Source organism: Macrobrachium nipponense, chromosome 39 (assembly GCF_015104395.2).
Source record: "Macrobrachium nipponense isolate FS-2020 chromosome 39, ASM1510439v2, whole genome shotgun sequence".
In the NCBI taxonomy this organism is placed as follows: Eukaryota; Metazoa; Arthropoda; class Malacostraca; order Decapoda; family Palaemonidae; genus Macrobrachium; species Macrobrachium nipponense.
Window position 1 is genome coordinate 14,124,836 of NC_061099.1, and position 20,103 is coordinate 14,144,938.

At 41.0% G+C, this 20,103-nt stretch overlaps 1 protein-coding gene across 1 annotated transcript in view; it reads right to left on the minus strand.

Moving 5' to 3' along the window:
- LOC135210144 (V-type proton ATPase 21 kDa proteolipid subunit c''-like) overlaps window positions 1–20,103 on the minus strand; it is a 95,889-nt gene that overhangs the window by 53,808 nt on the left and 21,978 nt on the right. The window contains exon 3 of the mRNA XM_064242963.1: window positions 14,230–14,362. Coding sequence (XP_064099033.1) covers window positions 14,230–14,362 — 133 coding nt within the window. The remainder of the gene's footprint in view (window positions 1–14,229; window positions 14,363–20,103) is intronic.

A 20,103-nucleotide genomic window follows, 5' to 3' on the forward strand; every position in this document is an offset into this window, starting at 1 on the left:
TTCCCTTCACTATCTCCAGAAACGGCCCCCTCCGATTGAACACTGAAAATAGGCAGCACTGCTTTGCCTTGGCCAAGAGACTGCCATTAATCTTGAAGATCTTATCGCTTCTCGATAGTCTGAACGCCTTCAGACTCAGAGAGGAGAGATATTAGATACTTCACTAAGTGACGATGTTAGATTACACCGATTCTCTCGGAAGGGTCTTTGGACAATTCTCTGAATTTACCTGACCTCTGTGAATCCAACCTCTTAGAGGCCAACATGTGGCGACTAAAGCTAATCCTGTAGGATCATGAATAAGGGAACAACTTAAGAGGAAGCTCCTTCGTCTTCAATATTACGAAAAACTTAACGAAAGGACGCCCTCAGTCTCTCCTCACTTTCGACATACTTCTAAGTGAGGATTACTCAGACGTCAGTAGTTGTTGCCTTCGATCGAGAAGACCCGCACGGACGTGCACTAGTTTAACGAACCTCTTGAGGATCGTTACGTTCCGTGCCCAAGCCCATAACCAATTCTCTCTTCTTGAGCTATGAGAGAGCTGAGAAATTATCCGAGATGATTTGGGCCACTCGATCCAAACTCACCCTTCAAGGAACTGGAGAGCCGACCAATTTAGCTTCCAATTCTTTCAGACAATGTGCCAGAACATCTGTTCCTCTGTTCGGATGTCTGGCACCCTCTCGCTATCACCCGAGGTGATCCTCAAGCCGTTGAGAGAAAATTAGAATTATTACTAGATCTTTGATGTTATTCCAATTTCTTCGTGAGGAAAAATTGTAGAGGTCTGAATTGCTGTTTATTCAGGGAAAAACAAGCTTCTCCAGCGAGGAAATGGTCCCCAGCAAACTCATCCATTCCCTCACTCAGCCTGCTTCTTCCCTAAATAAGGCTGTGCTTTGCATAAGCAGAGAGCATTATTATAGTGCTATGCCGCGGTAGATTTCGTACAGAATTCTGTTACCGTGCGGTAAACCCGCACCGAACAAGTATAAGAGATATCTTGTTGAAATTTTCTAAGTAAACAGAAGGCATGTTCATTCATGATTACTAGAAATTTCCTCAACCCGAGGCTAAAATCCATGATTGTAGGGCAGAGAGACGGTTTATTCAGCCATTCCCGCAAGGGAGAGAGACGTAACCAACCGCGCATGTCACCGAGCTAGCCGGTACTGCGTAGATCACAGTAACAGCAGCCTTGTTCATCGTCTCGCACTATCTGCCTGAGTTGCCAGCTACTCCTTTTGTTTTACGAAGGGATAGGTATGAAATTATCGAGCAAAAGGAAACTCTCAAGCAGGCATATTTAAACGAAACAAAATTCGCTAAATACAGAAGCTGAGTTGGTGTTGTCGTAACAATACCTGAAGAGTTGTTCTTACTCCGAAAACTCTTGGAAGGTTGAAGGGAGTGTCAATTAAATACATTAGAACAACAGTTCTTTCGGCTTCTATCCGCAGAGGTAAATACGATATGCGTATATGACTTGACCCATGCGTTAGCAAAATGACGCAAAGATAAACTACGTAAGTATTGTAGTAATTTGAACATCGAATTCTCTACTACATCTTTCCTCGACGAGGAAGAGAGAAAGAAAGGAAAACGACTGTCCACGTTCTAATGAATGAGACTTTTTAAAAGAACTCCTTGACTCTTTGCCAAGACTCTTTGCCAAGAAAAAGGGAGTAATATTCGAATAGAGATCATCAAGAGAGAACCGAGGATCGAAAAGGACCGTTCAATGTTCTTATGATATTGGACATAAGACTTCCTGGATCTAGTCTACAAGTCTTTTTCTTACTCCCCGGATGAGCCTCTGAAAATGAATGAGAGCTCTTCCGAAATTTGTTAATGAGTTTATCCGCTTAAACGATAAAAACGTTAAAATCTATGTCAATGAGAACTACCCCATTTATGAGGGGTCCCCCACTTAAATGACAAAACGTTTAGTATCTTGACAATGGGGAAAACGTCCTTACTTGACAAAACTATTAGCACTTTGCTAATAGGGGAAAACCCTTTAACATGACCGAAAGTCACCCAGGAATCCGAGTATATAATCTTCCCGATTCTCAGAGAAATCGATGAAGAGGAAAGAGGGATCGAAGAAAAAATTCGGGTATGTCTCTCCGCTAACTCCGAATCCTTTTTTAAAAATTTCTGTAAAGGAATGTCCTGTGGAGAGTCCTGAAAAAACCTCCTCTTGACGAGCGTTTATAAAGCGTCAAGCGTCCTAAGAAACGTCCTGAACAGCAAATAAGACGCCTTCTACAAGTCTTTTCTCTCGCAAAGCGTCCTGCCGAGCTTCCACCGAAGCGTCCTGGCGAATGTCCACAAAAGCGTCCTCATAAGCGTCCTGCCGAGCGTCCTCAAAAGCGTCCTGCTTAGCGTCCTGGAAAGCGTCCTGCTGAGCGTCCTCAAAAAACGTCCTGCGTAGCTACGAGCGTGTCTGAGCAGAGAACACCAAGTCTTCTGAACGACGTTTCAGAGAGGAACTCGTTGAGCGCCCTGATGCATGCAAGGCCCGCCAAGAGGCGTCCTGGCGAGCGACCTTGCCAACATCTCAATGTTATGACGAACCGCGTTTTGCGTATGACGTTGAATATTTTCAAGGGACGTCCTCATGCGAGTCTCCATGGAGAGCCGCACGCTGCTCCTGAAGTGTGTGAACACTAAAGGAAGACGTATGGCTTTCGTCTTCAAGACGGGCCTTAAAGACCTTCATACCTTCTTACAAAGACAGTGGCCGCCTGTGCGACAACTTGCGTCTTAGTAATGCAAAAGAACATCTCCAGAAACGCACTCAGCAAAGGAAACGCCGGAGCGTCCGAAAAAGACGCCCTCGCAAGGTGCTTGCCGAGCGTCCTGGAGAATGTCTCTACTTATAGGACGTCGAGCACCTCCAAAAGCTTCCTCACGTCTAAATTGCCCTTCTTATGCCGAACCAGAGACATAAGTTGTTTGACTGTGCAAAGCAGCTTGCCGGACGTCAAACTTATCAGCTTGCTTTTTCGAAGTAAAGCGAACGTTACATAACGTATACGGAGCGCCATGAGGAGAGGAGACGAATACTGAGTTGCTCCTCCAAAAGGTGGAATCTAGAATGTCCTTGATTACCAAATTCTTTTGGAATGCTAGCGAGGTTGAAACAGCTCTAACTTCATGAGCGTTCACTCGCAGGAGGCTCAAATCACTCTTCTGGCAAGATGAATGCGCCTCCTTAATATGTCCCTTAGGAAAAGAGCCAGTTTACTTCCTTCGTTTATGTAAATAAAATTCGAGAGCCCTGACAGGGCACAGGACTCTTTCATCCTCTCGTGACGAGAGAGAGGACGTGAAGCGTCCTCTTCTCTAAAGCGCTTCTTTAGGGGGCGCGAGTCCTTCCGAGAGCTCCAACCCCTGTGTGGGGAGGACGCCTCGGAGGACGAGAAACAATCCTTCAAGATTCGTGCACGTGCTCGATCTTCGGCAGCCTGGGAAGCGACAACAGGACCTGCCGAAAGGAAGCCAGATCAGCATGAAAAACCCGTAACCCTCCTTCGGCTTTTGACATGCCCTCTCCCTGGTTTCCTGGGAGTCCGACAGAGGTCTAGGCCTAGAGGCGTTATGGGGCCGATCTGACGTTCCCTCCTGACAAGAGAGAGGACGTGAAGCGTCCTTTTCTCTAAAGCTTCTTAGGAGGGCGCGAGTCCTTCGAGAGCTCCCAACCCTTGCGCGGGAGGACGCCTCGGAGGACGAGAAGCAATCCTTCAAGATTCGTGCACGTGCACGATCTTTAGCAGCCTGGGAAGCGTCAACAGGTCCTGCCGAAGGGACGCCAGATCGGTGGGGAGCCCCCGTAACCCTCTTGCGGCTTTCGACATGCCCTCTCCCTGAGTCCTGGGAGTCCGACAGAGGTCCAGGCCTAGAGGCATTATGGGGCCGATCTGACGCCCCCTCCACAACATAAGGGGCACTACACTTCACAACACTGATTGGAGAGCGAGCACTTTAGTCTAAGATTACTTGATGTAATCCTCTAGCAGACACTTCTTCTAGGCCCGTAAGCCATACCACAGGGTTAGGCAAAATAAAATCTACAGGAGGTTAGAAGGTTCATTATTTCTAACTTCTGTTTACTGTGGAGGAAAACTCCTGATTCTAACACGCTCTAAAATGAGTACATGAATCCTACTTCTTCCGTAATCAGTCACACATTACACTAATTACATTGAACTTATGCAAAGAAAACATGTAAACGTCATATATACTAAGCGAGTGTCTACCGAAAGTTCCGGTAGCCTCACCTTACCCCATGCAGACAACAAAGTCTGAAACTAGGCTAACTAGCTTCAGACATCAAATGCAATGAAAAAATTTACGATAGCGTATGCCTAGCCACAAATCCAAGTCAATAATCGAAAGAATAATTAGGATACTTAAGCGGCTAATGAAGTTTCAAAATCCTAGGCGGAGGTCTGTAAACAGTTGTTTACCGACCGGCGACAGAAAAAATATGAATAGAAAATGGGAATAGTTCCTGATATCCGCCTCCCAGCGGCGGGAATGGGTACTACCACCTGGCCGCCCACTGCGTGTGCCGCGAATTTTGAAATTCTGTCGGACTTCGGAGAATACAGCTATATATATATCTGTCAGGTAAGTTTCATGAACAAAACTCCATATCCAACGCCGGCATTGGACTTGGAGCCATCAGTAAATATAAAACATGTATCTATATGCTCTGATACATGCGCTAAAAATATTGCCCTTATTTCCTCATCAGATTTATTCCTCTTTGCTCCATTGAAGTACCTGCAGAATTTCACATCCGGTAACCTCCAGACAGGAGTACTGGGATACACAAAGGGAATAATGGGATATTTTTTAATATTTGTATCCTCTAAAATTTTTTTATTCTATAGCTAAAAGGAATGGGATACCTTGGATGACTTTCATAAAAACCATTAAAAATATTTCTATTTGCCACAGCAAATGCCTGAGATTTGGGGAGTCTTTGCGCTCTTAACCAGTACCGAAGTAATGATGACTGGCGATAGAGTTCAAGAGGCATCTCTCCTGCATCAACTAGCAAACTAGATATTGGTGACGAACGGAAAGCTCCTGTGGCTATACGAATAGCTGAATGATGTACTGAATCTAAAAGTTTTAAGTTAGTTGAGGAAGCTGAAGAATATATTTCACAACCGTATGACAGCTTTGACAAGATTAAAGATTTATGAAGCCTTAGTAAAAGATTTCTATCAGCTCCCAACTGGTGTGAGAAAGCACCTTCAAGATGTGTGAGCTTCTAGGCTCTTTGCTTTTATATGTTTGATATGGGGGACCCAAGTCAATCTACTGTCAAAAACTAGGCCTAAGAAGTGTGCTTGTTCTACACATGGGATTCTACGGCCATACAAATAGAGGTCTGGATCAGGATGCACTCCCCTGATCCGACAGAAGTGGACAGCAGTAGTCTTGCTTACAGAGATTTTAAAACCCAGTTTCTCAGCCCAACTTACTATTTTATTTATTGTTAATTGTAGCTTTCTTTCTGCTACAGTCATCCGGGTGGCAGCAAAGGATATTGACAAATCATCCACAAACAGTGTCTTTAAAAACTCTCTTGGAATGACAGCTGCAACACTGTTTATGGCTAGAGCAAAAAGTGTTACACTGAGAACACTGCCCTGGGGAACACCTTCTTCTTGGCACCTTTCTCTGATAAAGTACTGCCAACTTTAACTTTAAAATACCTACGATGTAAAAAGGATTTCACAAATAAAGGTAATTTACCTCGTAGACCACTATTATGCATAGTCTTCAGAATCCCATGTCTCCAAGCAGTGTCATATGCCTTTTCTATATCAAAAAACACTGTCACATGATGTTGTTTGGAGGCAAAGGCTTCACAGACAGAGGTTTCAAGTTGCAGTAAGATGTCCAGGGTAGAGTGCATTTTTCGAAAACCACACTGAGAAGGTGTTAGAATATTGTTGTGCTCTAGATACCACATCAGTCTTACATTTACCATTTTTCCATCAATTTACACAAACAGCAAGTTAAAGCAATGGGGCGGTAACTTGCTGCCACACAGGATCTTTTCCTTTTAGGCCTTAAGGAACGGTAACATGGTAGCTAATTCCCATATGGTAGGGTAGCTGCTTTCATCCCATATTCTATTGATAATACTTATTATAAAAAGTTTTGTGTTCTTCGAAATGTGTTTAAAACATTTCATAAGGAATCTCATCTGGACCAGGGGCAGTGTTCTTGCTCCTAGATAAAGCAGAGTCAAACTCCCTTTCAGAAAAAGGCATATATGATTCAGCTTTCTTTGCTGAAAAGTCAAGTACCTGTTGTTCTTCCATCATTCTGAAATTATGTCCTGGGGAACTATCTGATTTCTCAGAGACTCGAGCGAAGTGTTCTGTAAAATGTATTACTAACTTCTGTGGCATCAGTGACATGAGTATTATTCACTTTAAGTACTGGAGGAGGATTGGGTGTAAATTTACCCTGAATTTTTCTTATTTTCTTCCAAATGCTACAGACTGGTGTTCTGCTGTTAATAAAGGATACATATTCGGCCCATGCTTCTCTTCTGGCAGCTTTCATAGCTTTTCGAAATCGTGCCCTACACTGTTTGTAAATTATGACATTGTCCAAGGTGCGATGTCTACGGCACCTGGTCAATGATGACCTTTGTAGCTCGGTGTAACAGCCTTAGGTCTTCTGACCACCACGGTACTGGCCGTCTCCTGAATAGTCCCTTAGTTCGAGGAATTGAGTGTAGACCTGCAGTATGCAATGTTCCATTGAGTAGATCAATGGCATCATCTACACTTGGGAGATCTTTTGCATCCCCCTCCAACTCACTCAGGTCTTTGAATTTTCTCCAATTTGCTTTCTCTAAGCACCATCGTGGCGATCTCGGGATAGGTGGACCATCATTGGTGTCGATCACAATTGGAGAATGGTCACTGGTATGCCAGTCATCACTTGTTCTCCAACTAAAGTCAACACTGCAGTTGGAGCTACATATTGAGAGGTCGATGCAGGAGACAGTGCCTGTCTGAATGTGGTAATGGGTAGGTTCTCCAGTATTAAGAAGACCTATATCTTCATTTTCTATTATAGATGCCATCATATTCCCTTTTTGATTTGATGTTACATCTCCCCACAATGGATGTCTATTATTGAAGTCACCAAGTAGAAGAAATGGCTCTGGTAGTTGCTGCATTAAGTATATTAAGTTCTCTTGGGACACATGGCTATTGGGTGGAATGTAAAGGGAACATGAAGTGTATTTCCTTCTTAAATTAATTCTTACAACCACAGCTTGAAGTGGAGTATTTAGTTTCACTTCGTAGTGTGGAGTGTCTCGACGGATGTAGATGAGGGATCCACCATGATTTCCCACTTCTAGATCAAATTTAGTTCTATAGTGAACATATTCCCTAGGACAAGGGGTATATTCACTTAGCATAGTCTCCTGCAAACATACCCCTACAGGAGAGTGCTCACAGATCAAAAGCTTCACTTCCTCATACTTCGCTCGCAGTCCCTGACAGTTCCACTGAATAATGGAAGTGAATTTATTCATGTTTAGGACCAACATTGTGGTTCCTTTTTACAAGACTGGGAGATTTCTTTTTTCTACTAGGAGGAGGCATTTTAATGGAAAGTTTTGTTGGCTTCTTGGGAGGAGTTATTGCCTTCGTAGAGCCAACATCTTTTCCTTCAATGTCTTTGACACTGAAGGGTTTCTTAGTTTCTTTGCTCTCCATTTCTATCGAGATGGAGAGAGCAGAGGTGTTCTCTAAAGAGACCACCTCAAGAGTCTTTGTACTGCTGGCAGTAGCCAGCTCTGCCTCTAATGAGGCAGAAGTACCAGTGAGGACTGGCACCGGGGGACCAGCATCTGCTGGTTTGTCCTCCAAAGAGGAATTGGCACCAACAGAAGCTGGCACCAGACCAGCAACCACTGGCCTTGCCTCCAATGAGGCAGATGGTGGAGGGTGTGTCTCTACTGACACTTCAATTTTATTCAGTTCCATACTTGTGTCTTTCTTGTTGGTTCTAGTGAACCTTGTCTTTACATTCTCATCATCAGTTGACTCGGATGATTCAGTTAGCTGTCTTTTTAATGATTCTTTATTTGATTTTCCTTTTGTGCTCTTAACTTGGTTGTTTTTATTTGTGGGCTCTTTTCTTTTGGTTTCTTAGTTTTGCTACTACAGAAGCAAAACTTAGACCAGGTCTTACAGTCTTTGCTTGGCTCTCTCTCGTGCTTCCTTAAATGTTGTTCTTTCTATTACTCGGATTGCTTGGATTTCTTTTTCGAGTAAATATACATCAACACTGCTGAGACGATGATGCATGTCCCTCACCACAGTGAACACATTTTGGTTCCCTGGTGCACATACCATGCTCATCTTCTCCACAGTTGACACAGACTGCAGGATTTTCTTGCAATTTGGATCTACACAATTGTAGGGCGTGTCCAAAATGCTGGCAATGGAAACACCTTCGGGGTCTTGGGATGAACTGTTTTATCTTAAACCTATACCAGGCTACAGACACATATTCTGGAAGTCTCAAAGTATTAAAAGTTAACATTAAGGTAGGCTGGGGTATTCTGCTATTATCAACCTTCTTCGTCATCCTGTCCACCTTTATTGCACCCTGGTCTTTTAATTCTGTTAAAAGTTTCTCCTCAGAGAAAGCCATCAACTGAGGGGCATAAATCAAGCCCTTGCTGGAGTTCAGGCTGGAGTGGGGAGTGCACTCAACCGTAACTCCCGCAAGGTCTAACAATCCCATCAACTTAATGCTTTCCTCTGGGGAGATGCTTTCTACTAGAAGCATATTTCCATTTTGAGGTGTTATTTTGGGTTGTCTGCCACAACATTTCACTATTTCTCTGTTTACTTGAAAAATATCTATATTGTCACCTTCAAGCTTTAAATTAAGGTATTTATTAAAAGAATTGGGTACAAAGACCCCAGGAGCTATTTCATACTTCTTATTTCTCTTCATGGCAAATGGTTCCAGTGTGACAATACTGGAGCCAGATGCTTTTTGCTGAGATTTCCTGGTCGTATATCTTCTCGCATTGCTTTGGGTTGTCAACTGTGTTCCTCTGTCATTTGGCCCAGGGGTACTACATTGATCATGGGGACCGACCATGACTGACTGAAGTTCGGGTTCCGTGGGCAAGTCCTTTGACAAAAACATAGGGTCATCAGCAGAGATAGGGGTGGTTGCCATATAACGTAAAAAGTTAATTCATCCAGATATTCCCCATACCCACCATGGAGTCACACTTAGAGGACGGGTCGTCCCTTTAATTAGGGTCGTCCTAGGGGTAATTACTGGATGTACACCCTATCTCCAGTGCTAAGGCGTCATGATGTCCGTCGAGATCAGACCCGGCACTGAGGATAGGGTTTGACATTAAACTTTCCCCTAGCTCGACCACGTCACATACTCAAGTTTTACGGGTGAGGTGACACGCCGTCCATCCTCACCCTCCTTCAAATCCCAAGATTTAGACTAAATCATGTCCAAAACCAAGCAAATAGTCATCATCATAGAATCCATACCTTATTGGGGGAGGAAGGGAGAAAGATGAAATGTTTTTAGTAGAAGGAAAAGGGCTGACTAATTTAGTTGAATCAACAGCTGGGCACCAAGGCCCAGCGAGAAGGCAGCTCCCACCAGGCATCAGGGCCCAGCTGCTGAACCCTAAGCCCCCCATCCTCAGCAAGGCTTCAGCATCTGGGGGGAAACCTGAAGGAAGAGGAGTAGAAGGACGAGGGGGGAAAGGCGGAGAGGCCAGTCACTCGCATCCTTCTTGCCTCTAGAACCACACATCATAGGCGAGATGCAATTTGTCCTCTGGAAGGAGCTGCGTAAGCAAACACAACCTGTGAGCATCCACCACCGGTCCGAGGAAAAGAGGTTCCAAGGACCTGTGGGCAGACCCAAAGGAAGAAAGATATAAATGTGGTCGTAATGAGACCACATCTATCTCTCAATTCAACATATTCTTCGGAGTGATGAAAAGTACCACCCAGCCACTGGCACTGCCTGCTCTCTGAGAGAGCATACAGGGGACGTATCCAACTGCAGAGGAGTTCCTCACGATCTCATAGGACTCGGAGGAAGACGTGTCGTTAGACACTTCTGCATTGGAAGTCAGCAGTGGATAAAGGTGTCGATACCCAATGAAGGGTGTTAATCCTTCGTAGGTACAGCAGCTCATCAATAGGACAAAGCAATGAATGACCTGGATCAACCAAAGTCCAAAGTACAGGAGCGCAGGAGATCATGAAGTGGGCATTAGATAAGGCACCTTTTCTATTGCTCACTTACTTCATTCATGTAACTTCATAGACAGGCTTAGGAAACTGGGTAATGTAAGAGGAATAATGATTAGCCTAAATGTTGCAGCCCTTTTAACTAATGTACCTCTTGAGTTTGTCCTTACAAAATTAAAAGAACAGTCAGAAATTGGAAATGTTAACTTCCCTTTTCATCCAGAACAGTTTTTAGACTTTATTTGTCAGTCTCATCCACAATATTTTCATTCAACAATGAGGGATATAAACAAAAATTTGGCGTAGCCATGGGTTCACCTTTATCCCCCTTACTTGCAAATTTGTGTATGGAATTTATAGAAATTGAAATGCTCTCCATATGTGATCTAAATCTAAAACCACTTATTTGAGTAAGATATGTCGATGATGTCTCCATAATTTTCCAAGGTATTCAAATATGCCAATAGTATATTACCTTCCATTCAATTTACAGTGAAATATGAAGTGGAAAACAAGCTGCCCTTCCTGGATGTTTTGGTATTCCATGACCCTATTACATTTAGTTTTAAATTTACTGTTTACAGAAAATTAACTAATGCTGAAGCTTATGTCCATTTTTATTCTTTTCATAATAATGTAGTAAAGCAAAATATAATGGTAATATGTGATCCTGAATATACTGAGAGCAAATTTGAGCATATAAAAGAAGTTTTTTGAAAATTATGCTATCAAGAAAATTTCATAAATAATGCTTTCACTAAAGCCAAAAGGATTTTCTACATCAAAAGTAAATATCAATAAAAATAGAATAAAAAATGATCTAACCTTACCATTTAATCATAACTTACAAAATATTAGAAAAACAGTTAATGAAGAAGGCAAAGAAAAAGTAAACCTGGTCTTCAACTATAAGAATACGTACACTCAAATGCTGTCTCATGTAAAATAATAACTCCAACCAAAGCATTACGATCACCGCATAAATTGGAAGGAGTCAAAAGTAATTTTCAATTGTAAAGATACAGGTATTAGAAAGTTGATTGAAAGTGCAATTATTAACAGTGGTCTCTCCATGGAAGGCAATAAAGCCTTTACGAAGGGAAGATCTTATTTTTAATGAAATAATTTGTTGCCATTTTATAAGAAATTATAAGGGAAGCTTGGATAATAACACGAATAATCTAGCCACCTATGATACTGCCGCTGCCTCATCTTCTTTCGTTCAGGGACACCACCCAGTACCCCTTGTTGGCAGCGCCCAAGCTGCTATGGACAACAGACCAAGTGACTCAAGAGCTGAACTGCCACTTAGAAGATCTAGGTGATTAGCTGGTTTGTCGTCGGTGAATGAAAGGATAATGTGAAGAGCAAACTACCCATCATCAAACAACCTAATGTAAATAAGTCTGTTTTTGTATAGTCACCTTCTAATATTACAGATTGACAAGGAGGACTGTGCAGGTCATTGAAAGCTTCTGCTTTTTATTTTAAATAAAAACAGACATACTATTGTGGATTTACTTTCTCAATCCATAAATTTACATGCACTTGGGGAATCTAGCGAACGACTGCCCAAGCTGGAACTAGCCTTAGAAGCAGAACCTCTAGGACTAGCAGCAGAAGTGCAAACTGAAGTTTGTGCTTCTATGGCTCCCGACACACTAGAACATGGGGACAGCATGACAATCCTGTTCCTGAAGGAACAGACGAGCCAACGGAAGACCCAACTGCCTCCTCAGTTCGAGGAGGCAGACCCTTAGAAATCCCGTGAAGAGACTTCTTGGGGCAGGGGGAGAGAGAGAGAGAGAGAGAGAGAGAGAGAGAGAGAGAGAGAGAGAGAGAGAGAGAGAGAGAGAGAGAGAGAGAGAGAGACTACCTTCTACTTCTTTGGCAGGGAGCCTTAGAAGTTGAAGGGGAGAAGATTGAAGAATAATATGACCTCCTCGATTTCTTCTCCAAATTCTGCAAGACCACTTCCACAGGATGAGGCATATTTACTAGCAGAAGTAGAGTTAATAATCACAGGACAGCCTCAAAGGCGTTGTCCAGTGACAAAACTCCAGGATAACAGCGGCAAATTAATATGAATTTCAGTAGGGGAACAGTACACACACTGGAGGACCCATATCACAGCATGCTACAAGTTACAAGTACAATTCCGAGGTTAGGATAGCCAACATGAAGAGATATCCAACCATCTACTGCTGTGATCAACTAACACCACTGTTAGCCTGTAAAAGAAAGAAAATATGATTAAAAAAAATAAGGATACCCCTCTCGCATCCAAGGGCAGCACCCTCCGAAATGAGAGGAGATCCCTCAAACACCAAAACCACATTTCTCCCCTCTCTCTGCATCCAATAAGATAGGGAAAGGATGAAACAGAAGATGAAATACTGGAAGAAAAACAAAGGACAAACCTCTGAAGTTACCCTTGGTAATTTCCAAAGCGTAAGCATAAATTTTAAATGAATACACTGTATCGCCCTGATATTAAAGGGCGAAAGTAAGTAAAAGGTTGTAGGCACACCCTTGCTGCCAACCCCTAACACTAAGTACAAAGGCAGCTAGCAAACCTTTGTACAATAATTAATATACAAAAGTGGTTTTGTATATTAATTATTAGAGTCAATTAATAACATCAAACATAATATAAATATATTAATTCAAAATAATAAATGATAGATCCCACCAGGATTAACGGCTAGTCAGCAAGAGCTCACAAACATATGTCTTCATTGGAAGACAGCCGAAAGCAAAGTGGAGCGTTTACATCCGGGCAGAAAGGCCTACCTGCCTATTAGACGGTAGTTACTGCATAACGACCTTGTTCAAGAATTAACGGCTGTATTCCAGCCTACGCTAAAAGTAATTCCTAATGTAAAGGACCAAGGGTTTGTATATAGTGTAGGAACAAAAATAATTTTCAAGTGCATAGCATTTAGAAACACCATGTGGAAAATTAATAGGAAAGGTCATGACTCAAGTGCCACAATCATGACCAGTAGGTATGCAAAGGATGAAACTTAAATGAGCATGCTGGAACAGAGTTGGATAGTATAAGAATAAGATGGCAGGGTATGGTATCACAAACGGACACCAAAGAACAGTAGTGGTAAAATTCTGCTAATGCAAAGGGTTCAAACATGGCTTCAGAGACCAGAGTTCCTGAGAAAAGACAATGGATAGCTACCTTAAATTTTCATCTGCTAAATGAAACATGTACTTTCAGAAAAAGGGATATAAAATCACAGCTCAAGCAGGAGGCCAAGCCTACAATAATCAAAGCCAGGATAATTAAAAAAAATTCTAAAGACTAAACTAAAATAAGACTGGAATGGGAAAAATACTGTAATCAGAAAATAGTGTAGATGGATAACTTGCATTTTGAAGAGTTAGCTCTATTTATGCTTAGGGTAACTACTGATAATACTTGATGTTCTTTAAATAATTATTAAAGATGTACTGACTTTTGCCTCAAAAAACATAAAAAGACATTTAGCAGAAAATCTACATGTATGCAGAAAAACCAATACACGTAAGGCAGTCCCCGGGTTATGACGGGTTCGGCTTATGACGTTCCGAGGTTAAGGCGCTTTTCAATTATATTCATCAGAAATTATTTCCAAGGTTACGACGCATGTTCCAGGGTTATGACGCCAACAACACTGATCTGGCAGATGAATTATGACACAAAAAATGCAAAATAATCAATATTTGAAGGTTCTTAAGATGAAAAAATGCAATAAGAATGCAGTTTACATAGTTTTCAATGCACCCAAAGCATTAAAAGTGAGGTTTTCTTAGGATTTTTGATGATGTTCTGGCTTGCGACGATTTTCAGCTTACAACGTGTCTCAAGAACGGAACCCCCATCGTAACCCTGTATATGGATGGTAAATACATCAAAGAACTTACATGGCAGCACCAACAACAGACAAGGACACCGTCAGACCAATGCCAATTGATGCCCAAAAGTAAGGTGAACTATTGGTCAGGAACCAGCCAAAGTCAAATCTTTCTCCCTGACCAGTGATGACATAGCCAATCCCTGTAGAAAAAAAAAAGTTAACTGTATTTAATATCAAAAGTTCATTATTAAAGATAGTTAACCTTAACAGTCATTACTAAAATTTAAAACTTTAGTATATAGTATTCAATACCATAAAATCCTTGTTGAATCATAGAATCCCAATCAATTTTTTTTTTGCACTGTCTTATATTCTATATATATATATATATATATATATATATATATATATATATATATATATGATAATGATACTTTTTTTCATTTCTGATGGATGCATACTAAACTTCAGGCAATGACAAAAAAAAGGAGCCCAAAATGAACTCTTAATCTTAAAAATTAAGCGTGCTGTGATTTTTTGAAAAAAAAAAAAAAACATTTCCGCTTCAGCGCTAACTCCCGAATGCCGCCGGCATACGACAGACACTTTGGTAAATAGCGGCTCGGCGTTTAAGGGTTAACAGTCATTACCAAAATTTAAAACTTTAGTATAATATTCAATACCATAAAATCCTTCTTGAATCATTGAATCCCTATCATGTTTGACAGAAAGATTTTGGTCAGAGCAACATATTAAATCTCATAGGGCTTTAATTTCCAGCTACAAAACCTGATTTACTTAACTAAACCCTCTCTCATGTAAGCCTCGTGTTCATCATATGTATAGTAGTATAAAAATATAAATTTTCATAATAAAATTTATTATTTGGATACTTACCTACTGTTAAAGTAGCTATATTTCCCCGCCGATGAGGCGAGTCAGCATTCAAAAAAAAAAAAAAAATCTAATAGCTGCCCGGATGACTGTCTAGTTTACCTGTTCCCACCCGGTGTGTTTCAAATGTTTTAGCTCTTGTCAGAATTCTCCTTGACAGCCCACTAAGTTGTGGGGAGGCTGGGTGGGTCTACTTTAACAGTAGGTAAGTATCCAAATAATAAATTTTATTATGAAAATTTATATTATTTGAGATGAATCTTACCTACTGTTAAATTAGCTGATTCCCACATTAAGAAGAGGATGGTGGGTAGTGCAGCTAGACAAAATTCTGCTCGGCCATTCGAGCTAAAGGTTTCTTATACAAAACCCAAAACATTCTCACCTGATCTGGAATCCTTGGTGGATTTTACTACCACCAGAAGTTGGAGTCCATTCAGGGAGCAAGGCTCTCATATGTTTGCAGCAAAGAGTAGCCTTGCGGAGAAAACGGCTTCGATTCAGCCAGCATGAAACGCAAGCGGTATGAGGGACCCCTGTGTCTGGGTCCAAAAGCCCTATCAAACGACAGTCACTTAAAATGAATACCTTTACAATATAAAGGTACGCTCCTATACAAAATTTGTACCTTCGCGCTCCCCAAAATATTAAAACCCCGGGATTTAAACAAAAGAGCCTAAAGAATTGCTCTTTTTCGGTTCAGGAAAAGACTACCCACTACTAGTAGCGGATTAAGGGCTTTACTGTTTTCAAACACAATTCTGTATACTTAAGGTAGTGATCAGGCAAAAACTGAATTGTACTTCTACTGTGACACATCAATCCTATTCTGGAGTGACAAATTGACTTAACACTACATGAAGTTGCAACTGCTGCTCACATTATGAATGTCTAACTTCAATAAGGTAGAAGATATGGAGCTAGTTCTCATACACTAACCTATCCATTATGTCACAGAGGACATTGTGTTCCTTGACAAAGTTTCTAAAAATCATAACACAAAAGGTTAACTTTGCCTCTTCCAGGCTTAACCTTCACAAACACATTCTAGGTTTTCTAAAACCACAAAACAAAAGGTTGATTTCTTCCTCTTCAAGGCTAACCTTTGACCACAACATCTGTTTTGTTCATGAATCTTACCTGCCAGATATATATATAGCTGTATTCTCTGAAGTCCGACAGAATTTCAAAACTCCCGTCACACGCAGTGGTCGGCCAGGTGGTAGTACCCATTCCCGCCGCTGGGAGGCGGGCGTAAGGAACCATTCCCATCTTCTGTCAGATATTTTCTGTCGCCGGTGCAGACAACAAGTGTTTTCTGCACCTCCGTCATTGGATTTTGGAACTCTTTTGGTCACTTGAGTATCCCAATTGATTTTTGGTTATTTGATTTGGATCGGTGGTTAGGCATACGCTAATTGTGGATTGTTTTTATTTTGGCTTGATTTTTCCTTAAACTTACGATGTCTGGATCTAGTTCGACTAAGCCAGAGTATGTTGTGTGGAAGAATGCAAGGTTAGGCTACCGAAAACTTCGGTAGACCCTCATACAGTGTGCGCGAATTGTAGGAAACATGTTTGTATGTTTGATGACCGCTGCAATGTGTGTGAAAATATGTCTGATTCTGCGTGGAAGGCTTATGAATCATAGGTACGTAAACTAGAACGTGATAGTGTAAGGAGGTCTTCCTCCAGGCGTGTAACACAAGTTACCCATCCAGTAGAATTTATCCCTCCAAAGACCTGTGATGCCTTCGGGCCCTACAATAGTGTCTTTGGAGGGTAATACCCTATCTGTGATTCTTAAATCTTTGCGTAGCCTGGAATCATGTTTGCATTGGAAAGTTTTAGTAGTGTAGTGAAGTATAGTGATAATGCCATGAGTGTTCATTCTATCGCATAAGCGTATAATTTCTCATTGACAAAACACTACCGCGTGATGGCTCTCCCTACCTCGGCGAGGCAGAATGTAGCTGTCCAAGTGTCTAAAATACTCTATGTTTGTTCATAAAACTTACCAGTCAGATATATATATATATATCGCCGGGTAAAGGTGAACAAGCGTTGTTGATCATAGTAAATATTATTTTTGCCCTTACGTCATATTACTATCAAGCGGTTGTATGGTTCAAGTTATATACTCATACCATAGTTACTCCTACGGAGGACAACCGAGAGTACGATTATTCTTATTATATTTAATCAGTTCTCCCTGCAACTATTCAGGGGTTGCCAGTTTCCCTATTTTTAAACATTTAAGGTATTGTTATGACAATACCAAGTTAGCCTTTTATATTTAGCAAATTCAGTTTCGCTTAAATATACCAGTTTGATGGTTTTTTGTTTCTGCTCTAGAATGATAGTACACCTATTCATTCGTAGAATGGTGTAGGTGGCAACTCAGGCGGAGCAGTGCGAGAACGACGAACGTTCTCCGAGTCTGCTGTCACTAATGCCAGTGCTCAGTTCCAGCTGATTGTCTGCCATGCACGGTAGGTTACGTCTCTCTCTCTCTCCTGCATTTGTATGAGAAATGAAAGGCATTGGCAGTTTTATGAAAATCACCCCAAGCAACCTCATCCATTCGCTTTTAGAGTCAATACCATTGTTCGTGAATTAAACATGCCAAGGGTCGAGATTTTACCAGCAAAATATTCAGTTAGTCCCCCTGGAACTTCCCAGAGGTAAAATTCTGCAGATATTTCAATTTTACCAAAACAGAATTGTCCAGTGAGGCCACGAGCGGTCAATATTTTTAGAACATTCCTTGCAACATGACGACTCCACTGCAGTTTTCACGGATGGCTCAAAGTCAGATGCTGGCGTCGGCTTTGGTGTAGTCTTCCCTGATGTAGAGAGGAGTGGCAGGTTATCATCTGTTGCATCAATTTTTACAGCAGAGTTATATGGAATTTTAAAGGCTTTAAAGGAAGTTTTAATTCGGAATGAAAGTAATTTTATTATATATTGTGACTCAAGAAGTGTTCTTCAGTCACTGGAATCTTTTAACCCTTTAAACCCTCTGATTTTAGATATATTGGAATGGCTGCTTTTACTAAAAAGAAGAGGAAAAGAAATAAAGTTCTGTTGGGTGCCTTCTCATGTTGGGGTGGCTGGGAATGAGAAAGCTGACCAACTTGCAAAGTCTGCGGTCAGCTCCCAGAACCCACCAAGATGCCTACTACCATATCGGGATTTGTATTCCTCTAGTAGGTCAGAGAATTAAAAAATGTTTGGCAGTCCCAGTGGGAGGATATTTTAAACAATCAAAAATGCGTAGTATCAAGTCTTCAGTGTCTCCTTGGTCATTATCCATATATGCCAAGGAGACAAGAAAACGATGTTGTGCAGATTGAGGATTGGACATACAAGACTCACCCATGGGTTCTTGATGTCTCGTGAAAATCCTTTGTCCGTTTTGCGAGAAACTGTACTGTGCCCTTGACTGTGAGACATTTGCTGGTTTGAATGTCCCAGACTTGGGAATTTGAGACATAGTTTCAGTTCATGTCTTGGGGTCGTGACAGAGTAGGTAATTTTATCCTAGCTACAATTCTTGGAAAGGATTGTAATATAGAGAAGTTATATATTTTTATAGAGGGAGGCTGGCCTCCTTAACCAAATTTTAAATTATACATAAATTGTCTATGTAAGAACTTTTATATATGAACAAAAATTTTTATATAATATATTTATAGATTTTTATATGAAATTTATCAAAAATTGAGTTTTTTTTTATATTTAATTTATTTCGGTGTCAATTACCCAGATGTTGTGACGCCAGGAATATAATACACAATCAATCAATCAATCATCTCTCTCCTGCGGGATGACAGAATAACAGTATTTCTACCCTACAATCACGGCCTTAGCCTTCGGGTTGAGGGGAATTCTAGCATACATGACTGAACATCTTCACTTTGCAAGAATTTTTTCATAAAAAAAAAAAAATAAAATAAAAAAAAAAATAAATAAATATATATATATATATATATATATATATATATACTATATATATATATATATATATATATATATATATATATATATATATGTGTATGTAGTTTGTATGTACAGTGGACCCCCTGTATTCGCGTTCTCCGGATTCGCGGACTCACACATTCGCGGATTTCTCTCGGGAACGTTTCCCTGCATTATTCGCGGAAAATTCGCGCATTCGCAGTATTTTTCTATGAGAAATATCCACAAATTCCTGGTTTTTGTGATCAATTTCATCATAAAATGCACTTTTTGTGATAAAAACTATTAAAAAAAACCAAAAAAAAAAAAACCAAGTATGAAAATTTTTTGTGGTTTATCTTAAGTTTTAACTAACGAAATAGGCTGTTTTTAGCACTTTTATAGGGGTTCCAAACATTCGCGGATTCTAACTATTCACGGGGGGGGTCTGGTACGCATCCCCCGCGAATACGGGGGGAACACTGTATATATATATATATATGTATTAGACCTTTTTCGGTTCTGTTTACCGCAAGGTAACATAATTCTGTCCGAGTCTACAGCGGCATAGCACACGATTTCCCTCGAAACAAGAATGATGTGCAAGAGATGCAGTCAATTAGCTCGCCGAGACGTCCCTTGCTCGATTATGAGGGGGACTCCTTCCGCTCCAAATACGACAGCGCCGAGCGTGACGCTCGGCAGGATGCTCGCTGGCGCTTGGCTGGACGCACAACTTAATGCTTCTTCAGACATTCGCCGAGAATCAGAGAATAGTAATGGATCTCAGGAAGGAGACTTTTAGGAAGAAACAAATTAACAATCTTCTACAGTGTCTTCAGATTACTCCTGTTTAAGTGAAACGCAGCCTTATTAGGGAAGGAAACATGCTCGGTGAGGGAATGAATGAATTGCAAGGGGACCATTTCCTCGCTGGAGAAGTTTGTTTTCCCTGAATAGACTGAAATTCACACCTCTCCAGCAGAAAAACTGGAATAGCATAGATGATCTAGAAATGATTCTGAACATCTCTCATAGTCAAGATTCGTCTATAGGTGATGTCATGGCTCATAATCTCATAGAATTC